The sequence below is a fragment of the Morus notabilis genome, unplaced genomic scaffold, assembly GCF_000414095.1.
Source record: "Morus notabilis unplaced genomic scaffold, ASM41409v2 Scaffold101, whole genome shotgun sequence".
Taxonomy (NCBI): domain Eukaryota; kingdom Viridiplantae; phylum Streptophyta; class Magnoliopsida; order Rosales; family Moraceae; genus Morus; species Morus notabilis.
In genome coordinates, this window is record NW_010364303.1 from 694,221 (window position 1) to 718,257 (window position 24,037).

At 34.1% G+C, this 24,037-nt stretch overlaps 3 protein-coding genes across 6 annotated transcripts; 1 reads left to right on the forward strand and 2 right to left on the reverse strand.

The window, feature by feature from the left end:
- Positions 1 to 1,999: 1,999 nt before the first annotated feature.
- Positions 2,000 to 13,371, forward strand: LOC21404906 (DExH-box ATP-dependent RNA helicase DExH11). 3 transcript variants are annotated; one of them, XM_024170970.1, is made up of 24 exons: positions 2,000 to 2,250; positions 2,694 to 2,951; positions 3,088 to 3,339; positions 3,452 to 3,520; positions 3,706 to 3,781; positions 4,143 to 4,339; positions 4,487 to 4,594; positions 5,167 to 5,268; positions 5,353 to 5,553; positions 5,685 to 5,795; positions 6,104 to 6,171; positions 6,304 to 6,688; positions 7,417 to 7,572; positions 7,655 to 7,765; positions 8,016 to 8,069; positions 8,201 to 8,458; positions 9,107 to 9,216; positions 9,474 to 9,627; positions 10,087 to 10,555; positions 11,558 to 11,772; positions 11,887 to 12,125; positions 12,621 to 12,747; positions 12,828 to 13,058; positions 13,241 to 13,263. In XM_024170970.1, the coding sequence occupies exons 1-23, from the start codon at positions 2,116 to 2,118 to the stop codon at positions 13,038 to 13,040; spliced, it is 4,068 nt and encodes a 1,355-aa protein (XP_024026738.1). In that variant the 5' UTR covers positions 2,000 to 2,115; the 3' UTR covers positions 13,041 to 13,058; positions 13,241 to 13,263. The 3 variants fall into 3 exon arrangements, with proteins under 3 accessions (XP_024026738.1, XP_024026737.1, XP_024026739.1); XM_024170969.1 differs by having other exon boundaries at positions 12,828 to 13,371; XM_024170971.1 differs by having other exon boundaries at positions 10,090 to 10,555; positions 12,828 to 13,371.
- Positions 13,372 to 16,242: 2,871 nt separating this feature from the next.
- On the reverse strand, positions 16,243 to 17,634 carry LOC21404907. Of its 2 annotated transcripts, none has more exons than XM_010106393.2 (3): positions 17,385 to 17,634; positions 17,097 to 17,198; positions 16,243 to 16,573 (listed from the first exon to the last, which is right to left on the reverse strand). In XM_010106393.2, the coding sequence occupies exons 1-3, from the start codon at positions 17,616 to 17,618 to the stop codon at positions 16,406 to 16,408; spliced, it is 504 nt and encodes a 167-aa protein (XP_010104695.1). In that variant the 5' UTR covers positions 17,619 to 17,634; the 3' UTR covers positions 16,243 to 16,405. The 2 variants fall into 2 exon arrangements, with proteins under 2 accessions (XP_010104695.1, XP_024026768.1); XM_024171000.1 differs by having other exon boundaries at positions 17,097 to 17,201.
- A 3,232-nt stretch (positions 17,635 to 20,866) lies between these two features.
- LOC21404908 lies at positions 20,867 to 22,904 on the reverse strand. Its single transcript, XM_010106394.2, has 4 exons — positions 22,532 to 22,904; positions 22,180 to 22,272; positions 21,342 to 21,488; positions 20,867 to 21,226 (listed from the first exon to the last, which is right to left on the reverse strand). Exons 1-4 carry the CDS (start codon positions 22,763 to 22,765, stop codon positions 21,185 to 21,187), a joined length of 516 nt encoding a protein of 171 aa, XP_010104696.2. The 5' UTR covers positions 22,766 to 22,904; the 3' UTR covers positions 20,867 to 21,184.
- Positions 22,905 to 24,037: the final 1,133 nt, after the last annotated feature.

Genomic DNA, 24,037 nt, shown 5'->3' on the forward strand with positions numbered 1-24,037 from the left:
TTGCTATAAAAAATTATTATAGAACATCATTATTTAATATTATCGTTGAGTTTATTGAGTCTGTAAATAATCTTACTTAATAAAACTCAAGTACAATTCAACTCTTATGAGAGGTATGGCCCTCAATCCCGCTACGGGGCTAAATTGGAATTTTTTTTATTGTTATAACACAATTATCTTGTACTCAAAATGCACCACAAGTCGCTAATTATGTTCACTATGTGGCCCTGCGCTCAAGCTTCCACACGTGAACTGCAATCACTTGGCCCTCATGGTTAGGTTCACTAGACACATTGACCAACGAGTGGCTCACTTAGCACATTACGTGTTGAGAATGGTTGAGAGTTGATACCTAATCATTCTTCCCAACAAGACTCCAAGGCTACATTCGAAGCATCAGACAACTAATCAAGAAGAGTGTCACGTTGAGCAAGAGCATTCCCTAAATAGGTGGATCAGTATACATAGCTTAGTATTAATATCACACACAGCGCAGATTTCAAATCCACGTAGGAAAAAGACGAGAAGAAAAATGAGAAAATAAAAAAGAAAAAAAGGAAAAAAAAAACATTGTGCACTTTTGTAAAGAGCCATTGTAGGCCTCGTTGACTTCACAATTTTGAATTGTAAAAACATGATTGCCCACACATTGGCGCAATTAGCGTTTACTATTTATGAAGATCGTGTTTTGTTCGAGAATTTCCTTAGGTGTATTAACTATTTTCTTGCAGCTGATATGGCTGATATGAATTAATAAATGATAATTTCATTTTCAAAATTTTTGTTTGAATAAGCGGTAAAAAATATGACACGAATACGACATGTGACACGAATTACTACCCTTAATTTGAGGTTTTTTTCTCTTATTTATGTAAATTTTTTGTAGTTCAAATTGACGTTTGATGGTGTAAGGTCTAAATAGAGAATAAAAATTTAAACTAGCATTTGGTTACATTATTAGAAATATAGGTTTTTTAAAAATATGAGTGAAAATGATTTGTGAGAACCTTTGAGTTAGTTTTGTAAACATCATTTTGGATTAGAACTCAAAAAATTTTGGGAGGGGGAGGGGGTAAAGTTCTATAGAACTTATACACTATGCTTGGAAGGTGGGAGAAGGGTGGATGAAGAGTAGTGAAGAGAAGGGGGAATCCGCTGTTTAGTTAGAGAGAGTTGGGGAGAAAGAGGAGATACGAAGAGAGAGTCTCTCCCTTAAGACCCATAATTATTTATCTTTTTAATTGATGGAAGTATTTAACCAATCTATCAAATTTTAAATTGAAAAAGACCCTTTTATCCTTAAAAAATATTATTAACAAATAGTAAAATATATAATATAATAATTAAATAAATAATTATCAATCATCATTTTAACACTCTCTATCTTCTACCAAGCATCATACTTGAATTACTATAATTCTCTTAATCATTTTTATTCTCCATCTTTCTTACTCTCTATCCCTCCTAACAAAGTCATAATAGAGTCAAGTCAACGGAAATAATAGAAAATAGGCAAATATGAAAAGCTTAAGGAAGTATATAGGCCAACTTTTAGTTATAGAAATTAATAGGCCATAATTTGTCAAGTTATGGTTCATAACTAGATAAGTTATGGACAAACTTATCAAGTTATGGTTCATAACCAGACAAATTATGGATAAAAATTGTGATTTATGGACAATAACTTGTCACGTTATGGTTCATAACCAGACAAGTTATGGACGAAAATAATAATTTAACCTATTTATTAACTTATGTAAACTATTAACCTATTAATTTTAATTCATCTCAAGTATTAACATATTTACATCTTTCTCCTTACAGTCAACCCAAAATCCAAAGACCAATATGCAACCAGAGAACCCTCCAACCAAACGGGCAGGCAATAGGCAAATGGAGCGGGTCCGTAAACCCAACCGACATAAACGAACGGTGTAACCGGTAGGTGGTAGACACCAAATTCCCTCTCGTTTCTTTGCACCTCCTTTTGATCTTTCTATCTTTAAACCCGCGAAAAAAGCAAAAAGCCTTCCAAATCAAAAATCCAAAGAGTTAAAAAGGCATCTGAAGAACCCTGGAACTGGAACTAACTGTTCTGGAAGGCGACGAGCTCAAATGGAGCCCATCAAAGCAGCCAACGAACTCCATTTCCGCGTCGGGTTCTCCGGCCACAGTGGCCACCTCAGGCTCGACCCTCTCTCTTCCCTTGAGCGCTCCGATCCTCTCAAATCTCTTCCCGATTTCATTTCGGTCCGTTTTTTCACTTCCCAACTTCTATTGTCATGTTCCCTTTTCTTGCTCACATTTTGTTTTTTGCATTTTATCCCTTTTCTCTTTGGAAAAAAGAAGAAATTGTGAATCCTTTTGGTTCTTAGGGCTGACGCAAAATTGTAACTAGCAATTTTTTTTTTTTGGGTTGCTTTTGTTTTACTTTATTATGTTGGATTATTGTTTTTCTTTTTAGCATTTTACTTCTATAATTGATTCATCGTGACGCTGAATTGGATTGTAAAAACAGTCGAATTGGAGGCTTAAATAGAATCCCTCATTTGATAATTGAATGAACAACATACCTTTATGTGTTTATGGAAAACAGATGAATGTTTTCAAATTCAATTGCTGATAACACACTATCAGTGTTCATATTTGTTCTAAGGTGGTTTTTTTTTTTTTTTTTTTTTTTTTTTTTCCAGTCACCTGCGTTTCCCAAGGAAACACCTGAATCAATAAAATCTTATGTAGAGGAGACTTATCTCTCGCCAAGGTTGGATTCTGAGTTATTTTCACCTGAAAAAGCGGGGAGGCAATGGGATTTTGACTGGTTTGACAAGGCAAATGTCCCACTGGAGCCTTCAATACCGCGGTCTGTCATAATACCCAAGTGGGAATTACCGTTCAGACGTCGAAAAAAGGGATCAGAGCAAGGAAAATGGGAGCCCAGATCAGTGCAGGTACTTAGCATTTCTTTAAACTGTCTGTCATCTTCTAAACAAAGAGATATTCTGGCTTATTGTGAAATAATCTTTAAAGTTGTAATCAATCATTCCTTGTCTCTGAATCGTGCACAGAATTCTGTTATCATTTTAGGTCGATGTATCAGAAATAACAGTAGGAGCTCAAGAATCTGGTTCATTACCACGTGTGACAAAGGATTTCATTAGAGGAAGCATTAGCAACCGCCCTTTTCGTCCTGGCGGTTTAGATGATTCCCAATCCTTAGAAAGAATCCTTCCTGATGGTGCTACCAATGGAGAATGGGTTCGTGAACTTCTACGTGGTGGCCCTTCCCAGACTATTCCCCCAGGATTTAAGCAAGGTTTAGACCTGGGTGACATCAAGGTTATTTACATTTCATTCAGATTGGAAAACCATATTATTTACTTTTTTTTTTTTTGGCTCGATTGTAGGATCTATTGTTACTAATACAGTTTCTTTTAATTGTTTTTTGAAGGCATATCCATGTGAATGGAGTGTCTGCAAGGATCAAAGTTCGCCAAAGAGTAAATCCGACAATAAGCTGGTCAGTTAGTGTTATTTTGGGTTCACCTGTTAAGTATATATCTCATAGCTAGGGCTTTCTAATTTAATGGAATAGATATTCCTACATTGGTCTCCATATAATATATTTTTCAAAATTTCATATCATAGTTGTTCCACTTATTTTAAGTTCGATAAGTGTTCTTTATGTATTGCTACCATTTGCAGAATGAATTGTCTGTACAGTTTGATGACTTAATCAAAAAGGCTTGGGAAGAGGATGTCACTGAATTCGTGGAAGATGGTATATATGCCAAGCCGTTTTAATCTATTAAATGTATGCAAATTTCTCTATAGAATATGATATCATGAAGAGATGGAGCTTGCTGGTTGAATTATTATATCAGGGCAGCTGAGTAGCGAATATCATTCTTTCAGTGAGCTCAGCTTTTCATTTAACCCTAAAAATTTTGCAAAAAGCCTTTTGAGGCTGCCTGCTCATTTGATTCAGTATGGAACTCATAAGCCAAGTTGATAAACTTAGAACATCCAAGGGAAAAGAAAGATCTAGAAAAGTTTGCTCTTTTCTTTTTATCTTTCATTTCGTTTTTTCTTCTCCCCTTTTCATTCTTTTTAATTTAGCTAATATAGTGCCGTGTCTTAAGTTCATTTGTCAGAAAAGGAATCTGTTAAGTCAGAACCTGAAGCAGAGTCTATTAAATCAGAAGCAGAAGCAAAAGAGTTGGATGCACCCAGTGATGCTTCTAATACTGAATTATCTGCATTGGATGAGATTCTATTAGTTGAAGCAGCAGAATCAAAAGCAAAAGATCATAATGGCGGTGGTGAGGACCAGAAGGAGGTAACTACAAGTAGTAGTAGTAGTAGTAGCAAAGTTGTAGTTTATGGAAACTGTCTATTGGTGCACATTCAAACATCTTGCTGCGCAAGCCTGTCTCTTTAAATGCTTGACTTTAATGTCTACATTAGCTAGTTTATAAACTTACAGGTCTGGGCTGTTACTGGAGGCAGTGAATGGACTTCACGTCGTTTTCATGAGCTTGTTCCTGACATGGCACTTGATTTTCCTTTTGAATTGGATGCATTCCAGAAGGAGGTATTGATTGATAAAAGCTCTCCTTTATTTTATTAACCAGGTAGCTTGATCATGGAAGGATTGAAAATTTGTGTTATAATGTGGAAAATGATTTTGTTTGAGGAGAGAAAATATTTTTTATGTTCATTTCTGAAGCAAGGAATTTTAGGATTCATGTTTTTCCTAATTTTCTATAGCCACAATGATGGTAAGAATCATTTTAGCTTAACTATCTATTTCTTTAGTCTCTCTCTCTCTCTCTCTCTTTCAATCTTCCTTTCCCTAATTCCCTTCGTCTGTTAGCCCTAATTTTTGCATGCTTTAAAAGGTTTGGAGATTTATTGTTTTTGAATTGGCAAAAGTTACTTAAATATCATGATAGTACATCTACTCTGCATTGAGATGTCATCGCAACTTCAATCCAGTAATAAATTACTGGGCATGCTTTTGAGTTTTTTGCGTGTTTTTTGAAATGATTGTATTGCTTTATGTTATCTTGTTTTCTGTCTCTGTGATAATTTAGTGGGCAGTTCAAATTTTGTTGCTTGCACACTAAATAACCATTCCCCTCCTTTGTTATGTAACAATTACAGGCGATCTATTATCTTGAAAAGGGGGAGTCTGTTTTTGTGGCTGCTCATACTTCGGCAGGAAAGACTGTTGTTGCAGAATATGCATTTGCTTTGGCGTCAAAAGTATAGTAAATATCCTTGCGTTGTCAGGATTGTACTTTTTTGCATCAATTATGTTAAAGTTTTATGTTTATTCAAATGATGCAGCATTGTACTAGAGCTGTCTATACTGCCCCAATTAAAACCATAAGCAATCAAAAGTACAGGGATTTTTGTGGGAAATTCGATGTTGGACTTCTGACAGGCGATGTTAGCTTGAGGCCTGAGGCTTCTTGTCTCATTATGACCACTGAAATATTAAGGTCAATGCTCTACCGGGGCGCTGATATTATACGTGATATTGAATGGGTAAAAGGGCTCTTTCCTATCAACTGTCACTTTCATCCTTCTTTCTACAGATCTTATTCCATTTTTGATTTTTGATTTTTAAACATTTTCCATAAGCAATTCTTGAAGACTTCCCCCCCTCCCTTGTATAGGTTATCTTTGACGAGGTGCACTATGTCAATGATGCTGAAAGAGGTGTCGTTTGGGAGGAAGTTATCATCATGCTTCCGAGACATATTAATATTGTTCTTCTTTCAGCCACAGTAAGTGGCCTTATGTACTGTTGTTCTCAGTTACAATGCTCCAGGGAATATTACAGTTTTGAATTTAGGATTGCCTGTCTTAATATTATTTTAGTAGTTCAGGGCACACTTTCTAATACATGCTTTGAGCATCATACAGGATAAATGTCAATTATATTGCATCCTCTGGTATAACTTTTAAATTAATACTTCAGCTTAATAAAGGCACATGTGCATTATTGTTCTACATGGGTTGATGTGGTCACGTCCCCTTTAACAAATTTGCTCTGGCTCAGGCTATGCATGAAACATTTGTTGTCAATTTTCAGGTACCTAACACAGTTGAGTTTGCCGACTGGATTGGACGTACAAAGCAAAAGCAAATCCGTGTCACTGGGTTAGTAGTGAATCTTTGTTTCTTTTGATTTATTTGCTCTTTTGAGAATTTTGAATTTCATTTCTAAATTGATTTCTTTGCTTTCTAAATTGGTTATGAAAAACAATGTATATTACTTTTGTTTGTCTTCAGGACCACCAAAAGACCAGTGCCATTGGAACACTGCGTCTTTTACTCTGGAGAAATCTACAAGGTATGTGAAAATGAAATTTTTATGCCTCAGGGACTGAAAGTTGCTAAAGATGCATTCAAGAAAAAAAATGTAGCTAGTAGCGGTACTGGATCACAGAGTGGAGGCTCAGCTGCTTATGACAGTAGTCGAGCTCAGAAGCGTGAAAATTTTACTCGGGGAAACAAGAATAAGCACTTTGGTTCCCAGGGTTCAGGAAAGTTTCCTGGAAGTGGCGGAGGGAACCAAAACAATGGCAATGGTTTCAACAATTGGGGTTTAAGGAGATCGGATGCCTCTTTGTGTCTGTCACTTATCAACAAGCTCTCAAAGAAATCTCTGTTACCTGTATGAATATGATTCCCTGATGTATAAGATATTTTCTGCTTTATTCCTTGAGTTGATGCTGAGTTAATTTAATCAATTGTGATTGTGATACCATGGATTTGAGGAGCCACGGAGTACTCTTTTTCTCTTATTTTGTGAAGAAAAAATAGAAATGAAACAAAAGAAGATGAAAAAGGCATAAGAAGAGGAAGAGGGAGCTTCTTAAGTTGTTTTCAATTTTTTGATTAATTCATTTTTCTCCATGTAATTTTTTTTTTTAATTGGTAACAAAAAATTTAGCCTTGTTCTTCCACTCTAATATGTTATAATCTATTATTAAAATTTAGTATTGTATGTTAAGATTTCATCAATAAAATTGTTTCTTATTAAAAAAGTGTTGTATGCTCTATTGCTATATAGATTTGTTCAGTGAGCTCAGTCAATTAGCTAGGCTTTCTCCTTTTCGTCCACTTTCCTCCGTATCTGCTATATTAGTATGCAACTTTTGATTATTTCTGCACTTGTGGAGCTATTATAAGAATTTTTGTTTTATGTATGGCACAACTTGAACCGAAGAGTAGGGGGTTAATTTTTAATTCTTATAGGAGTACTAGATGGTCATTAAGCAATTTATATTCATGCATGCGTACACTGTTAATGTTCCTTTTCTTAATTGAAATGCTCTTTAGAAAACTGCAACTTCTTGGTTCGTTACTTCTTATCATCTATCTATTTACTTGGGTGTCTAGGTGGTTATATTTTGTTTCTCGAAAAATCGATGTGATAAGTCAGCTGATAGTATGACTGGGACTGATCTCACTAGTAGCTCTGAGAAAAGTGAGATTCGTATTTTCTGTGACAAAGCATTTTCTCGTCTCAAGGGCTCTGACAGGAATCTACCACAGGTTTGGTGGATTTGCAATCGTTTCTTTTTTCTGGGATATAGTTTTTGGGCTTTGGATGTAAAATAATTCATCACTTGTGCAGATTGTCAGAGTTCAAAGTCTCCTCCGTAGAGGGATTGGTGTGCATCACGCCGGACTGTTACCCATTGTCAAGGAAGTTGTTGAAATGCTTTTTTGTCGTGGTGTGATCAAGGTAAAATTACATTACTTGCGTACTATTTTAATGTTTTATGTGTGTGTGCATATGTACGAAAAAACAAAAGTCGAAAAAAGAAAAGAAAAGAAATGATAAGCTACATCTGATGATCTTAGGAGGCTATAAAAAATACTGCTAATTCAAAGCTGTGTTTGAACGCAAGGGTTGCAATTTAGGATTTTATTATTATTATTTATTTATTTATTATTCATCTTTGCAGTTGCTAATTTCTCTGTTCTTTTCACAGGTTTTGTTTTCAACCGAGACTTTTGCAATGGGGGTTAATGCCCCAGCAAGAACAGTAAGTCTTCAATGCATTCTGTTCATTAGCAACATGTAAAGGGTTGTAAATGTTCATTAAGTATGCATTTTCTACAGCTACTCCTAGTAACAGATGTGACTTCATTGTTTTGAATTTTATTTATTTTGCAGGTTGTTTTTGATACATTAAGGAAATTTGATGGCAAGGAGTTTAGACAATTACTACCTGGAGAATACACTCAGATGGCAGGTCGTGCAGGCAGAAGGGGGCTTGATACAATTGGTACAGTTGTTATAATGTGCCGTGATGAAATCCCTGAACAGAGTGATTTAAAGCGTGTTATAGTTGGAAGTGCAACCAAGCTGGAATCTCAGTTTCGGCTGACCTATATTATGATCCTACATCTCCTTCGTGTTGAAGAATTGAAGGTGAATGAAGAACATTCTTACAGTTCTTTTCCCGGGGAAAGAATTTGAGGATAGTGAAATTATGGAAGTTTTATTAAGAAGTTAGAAGCCTGTTTCAAATTTTACAAGCAATAACTTAAAGCATGCTGCACTTTGGTGCAAACTTAAGACATGTGGTTACTCTTCATCCTTAACTTCCTGTAACTTATGAAGGTGCAAGAACATAACTGGTATTGTTGGAATACTGTTGTTAATATTGTCAGCCAAGTGGATTAATTTCTTAACCTCGTAGTCAATTCATGATTTTCTCCTCTGAGCTGGGGTTTAAACATTTCTTGGACACGTTTTAACATTTTGAAAAGTCTTTATTAACAAAACGAGCTTAGATGTTTGTGATGGCAGCTGGCGGGGTATCCTCAAAGTAAATTTAGGTAAATTTTAGCTCATCACAATTCACAATGAAGGGGCTGCCTTATGCATTTGGCATGCTTTGGAGTATTCTATGTAGCATATTTTGGTTTTGTTTTTGTTAAATGTTCTTTTTGCCATTTTACCTTGGGGAATAGGTCCTTTTTTCTATCGTAAGTTTGACTTTGACTTTAACTGAGAAGAATAACTAGGCATGAGTTTAAGTTTCTATCTCAATTTTTCTGTGGACCATAACTGCAGGTAGAGGACATGTTGAAAAGAAGTTTTGCCGAGTTTCACACTCAAAAGAAACTACCAGAAACACAGCAACTTTTGATGCGAAAGCTTGCTCAGCCTAGAAAAGCAATAGAGTATGTCAAGTAAACCGATTACTTGTTATGTCTTGTGAGAAATAGTGTTGCTTAGGCATGAATCAGTTCAGCCATTTAAGCCGCATTCTAACGTCATCCAATGGATTAGATTTCGTTACTTTCAGTACTTTCTTGTAGTTGACTGTATAAGTATAATATCTTCATTCTGACATTACTACACCATTTCAAATCTTTTCCTGAGACGCGAGCAAGAATATTTGGCTGATGGATCGTGTACCATGGCTGTTTGGGTGTAGATGTATAAAAGGTGAGCCAGCCATTGAGGAATATTATGAGATGCACTCAGAAGCTGAGAAGTATAATAAGGAAATATCAGAGGCAGTCATGCAAACCTCTCTTGCCCAACATTTCCTTACTCTTGGAAGAGTGGTAGTTGTGAAATCACAATCAGTGAGTCCTTATACATGGCTTATATCTATTCCCGTCAAAACTTGCAGTATCAACTTAGTTTTTTCCTAATCTTTCAAAATATTAGTTAGAGTTACTATATTTGATATTAAGTTGAAACATCAAACTAGGACAGCTAAAGAAAATTGTTGAAATTTTGCTAGCAGTTGGGGGAAATTGCACCTCCTGCTGTCATCCACTCTCAAACCAAAGTTGAATTGCTGATGGTTTTATGGTTGGTTCTCATAGGCCTCCTATTTGGCACACTTATGCAAGGGAAAGCAACTGTTGTTGTTGTTGTTGTTGTCGTTGTCTTTTTATTTTTATTTTTTTTTCTTTCCATTAGGAACATAAGATTCAGTACTATTTTTGTTTGATTGTCAAAAACAAACAATGCACTATCAACTTCTTTGTATTGCATGGGTAGTTAAGGTACTAACTCAGTATATCACGCACTTGTAGCAGGCACAGGACCACTTACTTGGAGTTGTTGTGAAAATACCATCCACTAATATGAAGCAGTATATTGTTTTAGTACTGAAACCTGAATTGCCATCAATGACGCAAACTCCCCTGGTGAGCGGTAAATTGCAAGATAGCAGAAGTGGTGATCTCCAACAAGGTTATTATGTGATGCCAAAATCAAAGCGTGGTCTTGATGAAGAGTATTGTTCATCTGTCACTCCTCGCAAAGGATCGGGTGCTATTAAAATAAAATTACCATACAATGGTGTTGCTGCCGGAACAGCTTACGAGGTTAGAGGTATTGATAACAATGAGTTTTTATGCTTATGCAAGTGCAAAATAAAGATTGATCAGGTTGGGCTTATTGAGGATGCTAGCAATGCTGCTTACTCCAAGACAGTTCAACAGCTTCTGGATACAAAATCTGATGGAATTAAGTATCCTCCCGCTCTAGATCCAATAAAAGGTATGTCCTGTGTCTTATGAAGGTAACGAGTGGGCATTAATTTGGTGGATTTAAAGTTACTTGTTTAGTTTTATATGTTATTTGTAGAGGAGTATTATAATGTGAAATGAAACTATGGTACAATTGCCCCTTGAACTTGTCGTGATTTAGCAAATTGCCCCCACAAACTTTTAATTTTGACAATCAACTCCCTGAACTCATCAATATGCCCCATTTTACTAAATATGCTCAAATTGTTTATTAGAGTTGGGGGATTAAAGGTTGAGAAATTGAAAGATTTGTGCTGCAGTTGAATTGGGATGTTAGAATTTTTCGTCAAACGTTCTATTTCGACACTTAACACAAACATTGTCAAAATGGGGCACATGACAATAATTTTACAAGTTGAGGGGACAACTTGCCAAAATTAAAAGTTTAGAGGGTAAATTGCTAAACCCTACAAGTTCAGGGCACAAATTTAAAAATAGCCAAAACTTTCTTATTTTGTGAAATATTGTGGAGAGTTCACTGTTAGGGTTGTTTACTATATAGCGTGCTAGGAGAATCAGAAAAACTTAGTATTACTCTCTTTAGACTAACCTTCTGGTAGACCTCCTATTAGGTATACATATGTATGTCGTAATAAGGTGTAATAGAAGGAAATAGGTATAGTTTAGTTTGATGAATTACTAGTCATGTGTAAGTGGTTAGAGATTTGTTAGTTGGTTTGTGGATTATGAGTCAGCTTACTTAGTTAGGTAGTGGGTTATGAGTAGGTTGTATGGGACAAGAGCTGTAAAGGGAAGTTGAGGGAAGGAGATTGGAAATTTTTGGGGGTGTTTTTACTGGGAAAGGCTTGGATTTCCAAGAAGGGGAGAGTCAGTAGAATTTCTGTATTTTATCATAGGGTTCTTTTCAATCAATAAAGTGTTTCCATTATAATAAATTCTTTTGTGCTAATCTGTTGTTTGTTCCCAAATTTTTCTGGGCCTTACCATCTTCATTATGTTGATTTCCATTTAGACTTGCAGTTGAAAGACATGACTCTTGTGGAAATGTACTACAAATGGGAAAACCTGCTGCGAAAGATGTCAGAGAATAAGTGTCATGGGTGCATAAAACTGCAGGAGCACATTAAGTTAGCTGAAGAGATAAAGAGACACAAAGAGGAAGTTGATAAACTTGAATATCAAATGTCGGATGAAGCTCTACAACAAATGCCTGATTTTCAGGGCCGGGTAAATCTACTTTATGTGAATCTTTCTTTGTGACAGTTGACAACATGGTATAACTTGTCTGATTATGGGCACGGGGTCCAATTAATATATATGTTGTCACTTGTGATTTTGTAGATTGATGTGCTGAAGGAAATTGGCTGTATTGATGCTGACCTTGTAGTTCAAATAAAAGGCCGTGTTGCATGTGAGATGAATTCAGGGGAGGAGTTAATATGCACGGAGTGTTTATTTGAGAATCAATTGGATGACTTAGAACCAGAAGAAGCTGTGGCACTAATGTCCGCCTTCGTTTTTCAGCAAAGGAATGCATCCGAACCTTCCCTCACCCCCAAGTTGTCTCAGGCTAAACAGAGGTCAGGCTCACCCCTAACCACACATCCAAGATTCGTATTTCTTTTCTACATATTTCAAATGGTTGTCCTTGCTTTTTTGTGTCTGAATGTTTATCTCCGACATGAATTCTGGTCAGTACGGAATTTAAATTCTTTATTGATGAAGCTCTAGGTTTGTTTGTCCCATTAGTGAATTCATGAATCATGGTTATTAGGAAATATGATTTTGTTTTCCGTTGAACCTCTTGCTCTGTCCCTGTTGGCGAATTATGAAATTATATAGCTATGCTTATATTTATATTTTCAATAAACATAAATACCAGTTGCAAATTGCATGGTTCTCCTGCCCAATAATAGTGTATAAGAAATGAGGTTATGGTGTTCGTGCTTGCATTGCCGTGGTCATATGCATAATTGCAATAACATGTTTGGTTTAATTTTTTCTATGATACAAGAAAGTCTTAATTTGAGATGAAATTAAACACTCATTCGACTCGTTTTTTCCTCCGTATTCAGACTGTACGATACAGCAATAAGACTAGGCGAGCTCCAAGCTGCGTTCAAAGTTCAGATAAACCCCGAAGAGCATGCCAGAGAGAATCTCAAATTTGGCCTTGTTGAAGTGGTTTATGAATGGGCAAAGGTTTGCTTTGGAAAGTGCTTTTGTTTTGACCCATCTCCTTTTGGAATGTTGCATAATCTTACTTTTCTCTGTGATGGCAGGGGACTCCCTTCGCAGATATATGCGAGCTTACAGATGTTCCTGAAGGCATGATAGTGCGGACAATTGTCCGGCTAGATGAAACGTGCCGCGAATTCAAAAATGCAGCAGCGATCATGGGTAATTCAGCACTCTACAAGAAAATGGAAACTGCTTCGAATGCCATAAAACGTGACATTGTTTTCGCAGCTAGCTTATATGTCACCGGAGTCTGACTTAGTCATAACTTGAAGGTATGTTAATGCCCAGAATACTGAAGGATGTCGAGATTGTAATCTTTCTTGTGTACATTAGTTATTGTTTTCCAGAGCATGGTAATACGTACTATAGTTATTTGATTAGGCGTCGGATAAGCATACATGATGATGTTGATCAATGGTGACAAATATTGAATGTACGATTTTTCACATTTCAGCAGAGAAGCCAAAAACAACTAGTTAAGTCATTGACGTACGGACGAAGTCATTGATGTATTTTTAAATGTCAATCCTCCATGTAGAAGTAAAATAATTTAATTAATCTTTCAAGTCCAGAGCAATTAGCAAGTGCACCTTTTTTATTCAATTCAAAAGAAATATGATGGAAGTTTTTCTTGCTATTTATTTTAAAGAGTATTTTGTGACATGATATGATACTCTGCCGATAAGGCTCTATTTTAAATTGATAGACGTGTATCAAGTTTTGTCAATATTATATACTTTTTTATTTTGACGTGATGTTGAACAACTTTAACATTTAAAACATTTTTAGTACCGACAAGGGTAGCCCTTTTAGTAGAAAGCTCCTCAGTTTTATGTGCGAGTCCGTTGCTAGCAAAAGAAAAACGACATGAAATGATATATTATGGGAATCCTTATTTTGGAGGGAAGAAGAGCATGAGCACCCGAGTTTTACCAGGCCATGCAAACGACATGAAATGATATATTATGGAAATCCTTATTTTATTAACTGTTAAAACAGAATAATATCAGCTATGATAGTTTACTAATGTTAGACGGGTCTCACCCAAATGAAATAAAAAGCAATATAATGGCTGCATACACAAGCATACGTACACCAATCATACTTGACCCTCTCAAACAATGGCATATTACCCCCATGAGTATGGTCAAGTATGCTTATTTTGCAACACCAAATTTTAAAATAATATATAAATAAATGATAGCCAAAATAAGGTAATAGCAGCAATCCACCCTCCATTTCAATTGTCCCTCTTACTGGGCTTGCCGCCTTGCCCGAAACAAAGAGCTATCTGAATCAAAATCTTATTTGTCAATTCGAGTTAGACAAAAGTTCAAAAAATCAGATTTATCCAAAAAAAAAAAAAAAAAAAAGTTCAGAAAATCAAAGATCAATTAGTCTGAATCTATATAATAGAAAGCGCATGCGGGTACTGTTCTCACGCTTTTTTCGACCGAAAACACGTGAACAGTGTGTTAACAATAATATGGATAATATAAAGAAGAATAATATATAATAATTTTTGGAATAACAAAATAATGAAATTGTTACAACACAAATTCAACATTTCTACGAAACTTGGAAAAACGAATTGGCAAGGATGTCGAGGCACGTGAACCATGCTTTCTTTAAAACAGATTTGTCCCCTCCGGCGAGTGTTTAAGGTAACATTCGACGTCCGTCTCCTAAGATACAACGACAACGACAGTAGCTTAAAATACTATCGGAACCGTCCGGCGAACTAGAACTCGGGACCTTCCCCCTATCACCAAAACCAAACGAAAAAAAAACACACAAAGAACTTCGGAAACAAGAGAGAAACCGAGAGAGAGGAAGAGATTTCTGAATGTGTTGTATGTTTTCCTTCATGTTGAGAACCCTTTATATAGGCCTTTGATCAAGAGTGTTACAAAACATAGATTAATGAGAATTAGGCACACATTATTACGGGGCTAATACCATTCAATCTCCCCAGGATGAATCCGGCCACCTTTTGACACCAAGGTTCGGATTTTTGATGGAAAAACCAAAGTCATTAAGGTCTCCATAAAGCCTATTCGGTTTTTTCCTTCATCAAGTCCCATTACTCACCTTAAGCACACCATAAAACTCATTTACCGACCATTAAGCACTCCATTATGGTTATTAAGTTCGATTTTGGCTGGCAAAAAAATAAAATTAAATTGCAAAACAAGGCTTGCACGGAGTGGATTTTTCGGTCTGACATTCGTGTCCGCAGGCGCACACATTGGGCCCTTAACCCGTTGGGATCATGATTCGCACCCCCCCTGCGCGTGAAAGAGTTTCTCTAGTATACATGCTTATCTAGGCTGTAAAGTACAATCACTTATAAACACCACCAATGCTTCATTCCTAGCCAATGTGAGATTTTATAATTTTCAAACTAACTTAACCATTTTAAGTGGCATTCTTAAAGCATAAATTTCTCATTCACCCAATATCCATTTTGAGCGTATGAATATCCAGTTTTGATCTCATTAGGATGAAAAACGCAAATCTATCGAAACTCGTCCCCAAAAGTTATTAGACACCATTCTAATATGAATCTCAAAATGGGCTTTTAACATGGCTTAATAAGCCATTTTTGCCAACACAATGAACCCATTTGCACATTGTTTTTTTTTTTTCCTAATTTTCGTTCTTTCTTTTTCCTCTTACTTTTTTCCCTAAAATTTTATTATTGCCTACTTAAATATTTTTCTTGATGGTACCTTAAAACTTATTTATTCTTTTATTTTAATTCTTTATTGACTTTTTTTTTTTTTACTTTTGTTTTGAAATTTTATTTTTCTTTCGTTTTGATTTTTTTACCTTAAAATTTATTTATCTCTTCATTTTGGTCATTTTTTAACTACTTTTTTTATTTTCTTTTTTATTTATTGATTTTAGTCTTTTTTCTAATTTTTTTTACTACTTGACCTAAAACTTTATTTTTTAAAAAAATTTAGTTTCTTTTTGAGATTTTATAATCATATGTTTTATATTTTTAATAGAACACAGTAATAAAACTTAGTACACGATTATTCTCCCACGTACATAGCACTTATTTTTAACTGGTATAAAATAGAAGGAACTAGATAGATTTTACCAGCACACCACCGCTGGAGCTATAGGGATGGCAACCGGGTGGGACGAGGGTAGGAATGTGTATCCCACCCCACACTTAACCCCCCACCTGTTTAATTTAAAATGAGGTTGGAGTTGAAGAATATGCATTAAGAGAGTCATTCTCTACCCATTTACCCATCGAGAGTTTAAAAAAAATAAATAAATCTTGTAGCATTATTATACTAAAAATAAATTTTTATTTCACTAATATAATCATTAATGTCTCATAAAAATATACCAAAAACAACATCCAAACATTAACACAATCTAAAAACTAAATTTTATAAAACAAACCAAAACTTTAAAATATTAAAATACTAAAACACTAATCTCTCGAATTTAAAATAAAAGTACATATAATCGGGTTGGGTTGGGTTGGGTTAGAAAGCGGAAGAGCTTCTCCTACCCTGCACAACCCCTCAACTCAAGTTTATTTTTAACCCCCTACCCGCCCCCACCTCATATATTATTATTACTCATACCAGGGCTACTAGGGTACCACGTCCGTACAGAACAGGAAACCAGTCAACAGTGGGTTTACTGACTCTGGAATTGGAAACATGGTGTCATCAATGGCTGGGTCCCGCTTGGAAGATTCATCATAGTTGGTCACGGAAGTAGAACCCGAGTTGCAGCTCTCGTCACTCGTGTTGTCCGTCTTTAATCCACATACAAAAAAAAAAAAAAAAAAAAAAAAAAAAAAAAAAAAAAACACAAATTAATTTTAAGATTCTAAAAAATAGGGACAACATTTTTCTTTTAACAAGTACAATGCTTAAATCTTGTTTCTTTTAACAAGAGTAGCATTTTCGAGTTGCTGATAGAAACCTTTATTTGCAGCACATACTGAGTTGAAGCAGTTGGAATTATCTCCTCTCCTTAACTCAAATTCTAAAGTGATTTTCTTTTCTCTCTCTCTTTTTTCTTTTCTTTAGGAATTCTAAAGTGCTTTTCAAGTCATGCCAAAAAAAAAAAAATTGAGAATTTTTTTAAAAATAAATTATTAGTAATTCTTTAATTTTAATCGTTAAATTTGTGTTAAAAATTATCAATTTTGTATATTAATTTAATATGATTTTAATGAGATTTAATGATAAACTCACTCTTACCAAAAAAAAAAAATTGGTATGTAAGAGAAACTCCCAAAGAAATTATAACAAGCACTAAGCAAAAGTACGTACCTTGTGATGTAAATGTTGCTCGTCAAAAGAGTTATAATTCGTGTAGTCGTTCATCTCTTCAAGCTCCTCCTCCGCTTTGCTACCTTTATTAACTAGTTGTTTCTGCTAATTTCGAACATAATCACGATTCATGACATATTTACATATATCCACTCATAAACAGAGACTATGCACAGAAAATTAATGAAATCGATCAAAACCTTAATTGTATTTGTCTAGCTACCATTATAATAATAAATAAATAAATAAATAAATAAATAAAAAAGAAAGCATAGAGAATAAGCCAACCTGAGGATCAACTTTTTCCAAACTTTGGAACAAAGAGAATTCAGGAATAAAGTCATCGAGAGTATTAGGGAGAGCATCAACATCTTTTGATGAATATTCACTCCTTTGAGGCTTAGCGTGTCGTTTGGGAGTGATTCCATCAAAGTAATATGTCGTCTCTTCCTCAATCTTTTCCTCTCCTTCTATTTCCAAGTGAATGCCACTCCCAATAGGCCTCCGATTACAGCTCTCCATTTTTATTTTATCTTCTTTTCTATGTTGGTCTTTCTTTTGGGATCATAACCTCCTTTAATATATACCCCCTTTATTTTATTTACTCTATTTTATTTTCCAAGATATTTTCTCTTGAGGAACACGTAGTCATAATGGGAGATATTTTTGGATTGGCCTGGCCAATAATACTGACCTTTTCGAAGAAAAATATCCAAATTATGAGCAACCTTGTCTCTACATGGGGCAAGCTTGGGACACTTCTTTTCGCATTATATATTAAGGTCCCATGCATTGCCTCTATGATTATCTAGATTTTTCTTGGAGCTTAGAGATCGAGTATAAATAGTAATGGTTTTGTTTTTGCTTTTTTTCCCTTTCCTTTTACTAGTTTTATAACATATTCTATACGTATTGTCATATTTCAAACACCTGAATAATTTATTATTTATTGAAAAATTTATTTATACAACTATTTAAATATTTTTGAATTTATTTTAAAAGAAATATGTGTAAAAATCAATTGACAAAAAAAATTAAGTAGGAACACATTTTAAGAAGACTATTTCACTAATAAAAAATAAAATAGAAACACATAAGAAAAAATTACACTTATAAGAGTAAAGTGAGAAACAATATATTTTTAAAAAACATAAAAAAATTAAAATGAAAAAAAATTTCACAAAAAAAAGATAAAAAAATAAAAAAATAAAATAAGTAGAGGGACTGCCACGTAGAAAAGAGCTTTTTTCTTTTATGTATTGTTAGATTTAGGACCCGTTTAGTTCGCTGATTTAAATTTTTAATTCGAGTTGAGATGTAAATTTATATGAGAGCTTTTTATTATAGTAAAAAAGTTAGATGTGACTGTTTTTAAGAATTTTTTACTGTAATAAAAGTAAAATTTTAAACTCAAATAGATGAAATTAACAGTATTTTAGTAAATTAAAGATGTAGATTTGCATGCATGAACTAAATAAATCAAAAAAAAAAAAATTAGGTGGGTGGTCGGGCAGCCTTTTTAAATTAATGGCGTTTTTTAAATAAATGGCCGAATTTTTGTTTTTTGTCTTTTTAAATTGTAAATGGATGTTTTGTGACAGTAGTCAATCATTGGTCTGCCATTGATAAATCGGTTTCTTATAAATTTATCAATGGTTTATTAATGATAAACTAGTTGATGATTGAAATTAGTTAATCAATTATTGATATTGGCCAATCAATGATAAACCACTATATGAATAAGTGATACACCACTAAATCAATCAATAATAAACTAATTTGTCATTAATTTACCATGATTTATCACTAATAAACAATCATTTCCTTAATTTTTCAAAACTTTGATAATTTACTTTTACTTAAAAGCTCAAAAAGGCCATTTTTGGGCATTTCAGAATCCATAGCGGTATAGAGAAGCCTTGAGGCTTTTTTTTTCCTTGTCTTTTTTAAATCTACGTCTGGGCGGCTAAACTATTCCACAAATAGGGTTGTCTTTATGACCGTAGGAGTTGTATAAAATTTTATCAGTTTCACATACTTTCTTATTTTAATGTGATTTTAAATAGATATTCCCATCAAAGCTCCCTTTAAATGCTTGCAATATTTATATCAAAGTTTAGCCAAGTCATTCGCCTTATTTTCACTTGTAATTTATAGTTATTAGCAAAATAAAAATGCTTTAACAGTCGCTTTGACTATTTGTTGGTATGAAGATGATAAATATTATTGTCGTAATCAAGACATGATCATGGATGAAAATGTCCACAATATTGTCGATATTTTCACGACATTATTCATTTTTTAAAGTCTTGACATGGATAACGGAGAGAAAAATATTCTTCCCGATGTGTCCATAAAATATCAACAATGTTAAAAAATATCCGTAAAATTCGTGAATATTCGTAAATGTCCAGAATATTTTTAGAAATGTCCAAAAACATTGGAAAAATTTGTTGTACAAAAATTAATTTTGTAGCACATTTTTTCTTATTTTTTCAATAAAATGTAACAACATGATTCAAATCAAAAGCAATAAAAAATATTAGGACTTAATTGGTTTTTTAAATAATTTTTACTTTTTAAATTAATGATTCATATTTAAATACTAGAGAAAAAGATTTTACTCATGCTACACAAATGAGTAGCATATGAAGATTATAAGTGTAGGGCAGCATGTCCCGGTATTAGGGCAATTGAAAAACAATTTATAAAAAGACGTGGTGAGATTCTGTAACCTTGAGTTTTGATTCCATGAGATTAAGAACTGAATAAAGTTCATATAGTTATAATCATTCATATAATTCTCGGATCTACTTCAGAACTATGAAACTAAGTTGAATAAACTAACAATATTCAATTTATGGGTTAACAGTGAAAAGAGATCAAGAAACATACATATGATACATCAACAATTACCTCTAGAATTATTTAATAATAATATCTTAAAAAATGTATTGTTTAGATTAAGATCGGATCCTACCTAACGCTCTTTTCATGTAATATATATATATATATAATTATTTTGCCTTGTTTGTATATAATTATGAATATTTCATACTATAACATTTGACATAACTCTCACCAAAATGTATTATTTTTATTATTAAATTAGTCTAAATTAAGTAATATTAATTGTTTTTAATATTTTCCATAGTTTCAATAAAAACTTTTAAGGTTTTTTTAAAGTATCTTTTTATTTTTTTTTCTGAAATATCCATCAACACCGACATTATTCATAAATCAAAACTTCTGAAATATCCATCAACATCGACATTATTCATAAATCAAAACCTCAACAATCCCGTCGATATGTCCCAGCCATGACTAACCTAATCTTCATCACGCTATTGTATTATGTACATTGATAATTTATTCGTCGTACTTTATTTTAATTAAAAGGGAAAATAAGCAAAACTTTGATTAACATATATACCATATAACCAATCTTATGGGTTGTTTAGTTGGTGATTTCGTATCCTGATTTGAATCATAATTTGTAGTTTGCTACATTATTTTTTTTTTATAAAAACACACATAAATCGAGAATGGTTCTGAATTATGATTCTAAATCCATAAACTAAACGTCCACTTAGAGTTTTACCAGGCCATGCAACATGAAATTAAATATTAAAGAAATCTTTATTTCATGAAAAATGGTATTTATCTCTATGAGGATAAATATTTCCCTTCAGCCTTCACTCATAAAAAAATATATGAGTCCCACATATTAATATATTATTAGTGAGACCCACTTCATATAAATAGCGAGATTTTGACTAAATGTTCTTATTTTATCAACGTTAAATAGGAGTACAGAATATGAGGAATGGTAATCCAAATGAAAGAAAAAGGCAATGCAATGGCAACATACACAATCATGCACCACAGCTCATGACTATCAGTCTGTACTTGACCCTCTCAAACAAAAGGCATTATCACCCCCATGAAAATGGTCAAGTATGGTTATTTCGCAACAACAAATTCATTGACCCTTTTAAAGTAACAATAGAGATAAAACTAAATAATAGCAATATCTATCTCTCTGAATAAGATGAAGGTATAACAGCAATCCCATTCTACTCTCCGTTTCAATTGTCACTCCTATTAGGCTTGCCCGAAAGCAGAGTTATCTGAAACAACATTTTATTTGTAAAATTGGGTTAACCAAAATTCAGAAATCAGTTATTAAAAGAGACCAATTTAGTCTGAATATCAAAATTGAAAGAACCAGGCTAGGTTTTTTACTGAGTTTGCAGTCTGATCTGGAGCTGGAAACCAGTCGTTAGTGGCTGGGTTACACTTGGAATGTTCGTGACAGTCGGTGACAGAATCAGATCCCAAGTTGAAGCACTTGCCACTTGTGTTGTCCATCTTTATGAACCCTTTTCCTGTCTGAAAATACATATAATGTACAAAGAAACAAACATTTAACTTATGATCTCTACTAGTCATTATATGCCCTACCACTATTGTTCCTTACTGAATGAGCCATAAATATGTGGACCTCCTCATTATTCATTTCTTTGTTTTTCTTAGTCTATTTCATATTTTTTTTAAAACACACAAAAAAAAAAAGGAAAAAGAAAAGAAACTATTGTGATTGCATTAGCTTTTTATTGGGTTTCATATGCGGAGTGTGCAGGTTCTTATTGTACTATTGTATAAATACATAGATTGGAGATGTTGCTTCAAAAAAAAAAAAAAAAACTCTAGTCTCTTCATTAATTCTTCATTTTTCCTATCCACTTTCCATAACGAATAACAAGTCCTAACATTTCCAGCAAAAAAAAAAAAAAAAAAAAAATGGTGGCACAATATGATTTTCAAGATCTAAAAAGTTTGGAGAAGTTAATAAATATATAAAATAAAATCACACGCATGCAGTTCTCAAATCTCCTAACAAGGACTCTTATCTTTGGAGTTTTTGCAAGTACTACTCTTCAGTTTCATATTGCATCACATTATTATAATTAATTTGAAGCAATTGATCAAATTAGCTTTACCTTGATCGATCTTAATTCAAGTTCTGAAGTAATAAGAAAATTATAATACATGCATTGCATTAAGCAAAAGTAGTACGTACGGTGTGATGTTGCTTGTCAATAGAGTTGAGATCCTTGTAATACTCCGTCTCTACATACTCCTCCTCTGCTTTGCTACCTGTATAAACTAGTTTCTGCAAAATTTCAAACGACAAGCACAAGATCATGTCAAATATTTTATATATATTATCAACATATAATAAACAGACCCATTACAGAAAATTGATGAAATATATATAGATCAAAGACCTTACTTATAATATTTGTCTAGCTACTATTTTTATTAAATATATATATATATATATAAATAAAGTATCATACCCAAAGAAGGGAAAAATAAACATTAAAAAAAAAAAAAAAAGGAAAAGAAAGGAAGGAAGAACATAAGAAAACCTGAGGATCATATTTTTCCAAACGTTGGAACTCAGAGAATTCAGGAATAAAGCCATTTGGAGTGTTAGAGAAAGCATCAACATATTTTGATGAGTATTCACTCCTTTGAGGCTTAGTGTGTCGTTTGGGTGTTATTCCATCAAAGTACTCTCTCGTCTCTGCCTCTATCTTTGCCTCTTCCTCTTTTGACAAGTGAATGTCACTCCTATTAGGCATCTTGTTACATCTCTCCATTTTTCTCTTCTCTTCTCTTCTCTTGATCTTTCTTTTGGGATCGCAATCTCCTTTACTAATACCCCCTTTTATTTTATTTTATTTTCCCAGAGATTTTTCTTTTCTTTTACATGAGGAATTGAATGTGGGGAGATATTTTTGGATTGGCCTTGACTTTTCCAAAGAAAATATCTGAGCAAACCTTATCTTTTCAATTCTATACGTGTCAGTGCTACATAGGTGGGGCAGGCTTGGGACTTTTCTTCTTTTTGCAGTCACTATTAAGGTCCCATGCATTGCCTCAATGGTCGTCTAGATTTTTTTTGTCGACACCTTTTCGAAGTCCTCCTATAGTATGCACTTGAGAACAACTTGAAATCTTAGAGTTTGAAGATAGGGCTGTTCATGGGTTGGGTTGGTGCGGGATATGATTTTTTTTTCTGTCTTAAAGGGTGCGGGTTGCACATATTTAGCCCCAACGATGTTAGAAAACTTTCACAATCCAACGATGTTCGGGTTGGATTGGGGCAGTGCGGGGTGGGTTAGGTGGTCGGTTTCAACATTTAAAAAATCAAAGACTTAAAGTTCAATATAATATTCAAACTTCATCATTAAATAGAAATAGCAACCATCCTTATTAGTCCGGCGAGAGAGCACCGGAGAAAGTGGGCAAGACGGCGGCCGAGAGGACTGAGCAATGAGGAGAGAGTTATGAGGAGGTTCACGTGAGGGGAAGAAGAGGGAAAACTGAAAAGGAAGAGGCAAGAAGAGGGGGTTCATGGGAGGAGAGACCGAGAATGAGATTGTGAACCCTAATGTTAGCGAGCCTAGGGGAGAACTTGGGCAGTTCGGCTTGGGCCGAAAGCTTAGGGGTATGTTGTGCGGGTTGGGTTGGGGATTACGAGTTGTTATGGGCCCAACCCGCAATCCGCCTCAAACACTTCGGGCCAGAGGTATAATGAGCCGCAAATTTAAAAATAATGCTGCAGGTTATTTTTTTCAGCTTGAATTGGGACGGGGTGGGTTGAGTTTACGGGTCGTTCAGATTTATGAACAGCCCTATTTGAAGACCGAGCATAAATAATAATGGTTTTCTTTTTTCCTTTTTTTGGCCCCATTGTAGTAAATTAAAGATAAAGATTAGCATGAAAAAACTAAATAAATCCATAAAGGTACAGGGAAGTCTTGAGCTCTTTTATCTACGTCACCATATGCAAAACTATTCTAAAAATAGAGTAATGTTTATAACCGTAAGATCTATATAAATTTTGTCAATATTTTTTGTATACTTCT

Excerpts from the sequence above, each read along its gene's own strand:
- LOC21404906 (XM_024170969.1), top strand. The coding sequence starts at position 2,116 with ATGGAGCCCATCAAAGCAGCCAACGAACTCCATTTCCGCGTCGGGTTC. Across the intron at positions 12,126-12,620 it reads TTGTCTCAGGCTAAACAGAG|ACTGTACGATACAGCAATAA; the intron begins GTCAGGCTCACC and ends CTCCGTATTCAG. Across the intron at positions 12,748-12,827 it reads TGGTTTATGAATGGGCAAAG|GGGACTCCCTTCGCAGATAT; the intron begins GTTTGCTTTGGA and ends CTGTGATGGCAG.
- LOC21404907 (XM_024171000.1), bottom strand. The coding sequence starts at position 17,618 with ATGGAGAGCTGTAATCGGAGGCCTATTGGGAGTGGCATTCACTTGGAA. Across the intron at positions 17,202-17,384 it reads TGGAAAAAGTTGATCCTCAG|CAGAAACAACTAGTTAATAA; the intron begins GTTGGCTTATTC and ends GTTCGAAATTAG. Across the intron at positions 16,574-17,096 it reads AGCAACATTTACATCACAAG|ACGGACAACACGAGTGACGA; the intron begins GTACGTACTTTT and ends TGTGGATTAAAG.
- LOC21404908 (XM_010106394.2), bottom strand. The coding sequence starts at position 22,765 with ATGGAGAGATGTAACAAGATGCCTAATAGGAGTGACATTCACTTGTCA. Across the intron at positions 22,273-22,531 it reads TGGAAAAATATGATCCTCAG|AAACTAGTTTATACAGGTAG; the intron begins GTTTTCTTATGT and ends GAAATTTTGCAG. Across the intron at positions 21,227-21,341 it reads CAGATCAGACTGCAAACTCA|ATAACTCTGCTTTCGGGCAA; the intron begins GTAAAAAACCTA and ends ATGTTGTTTCAG.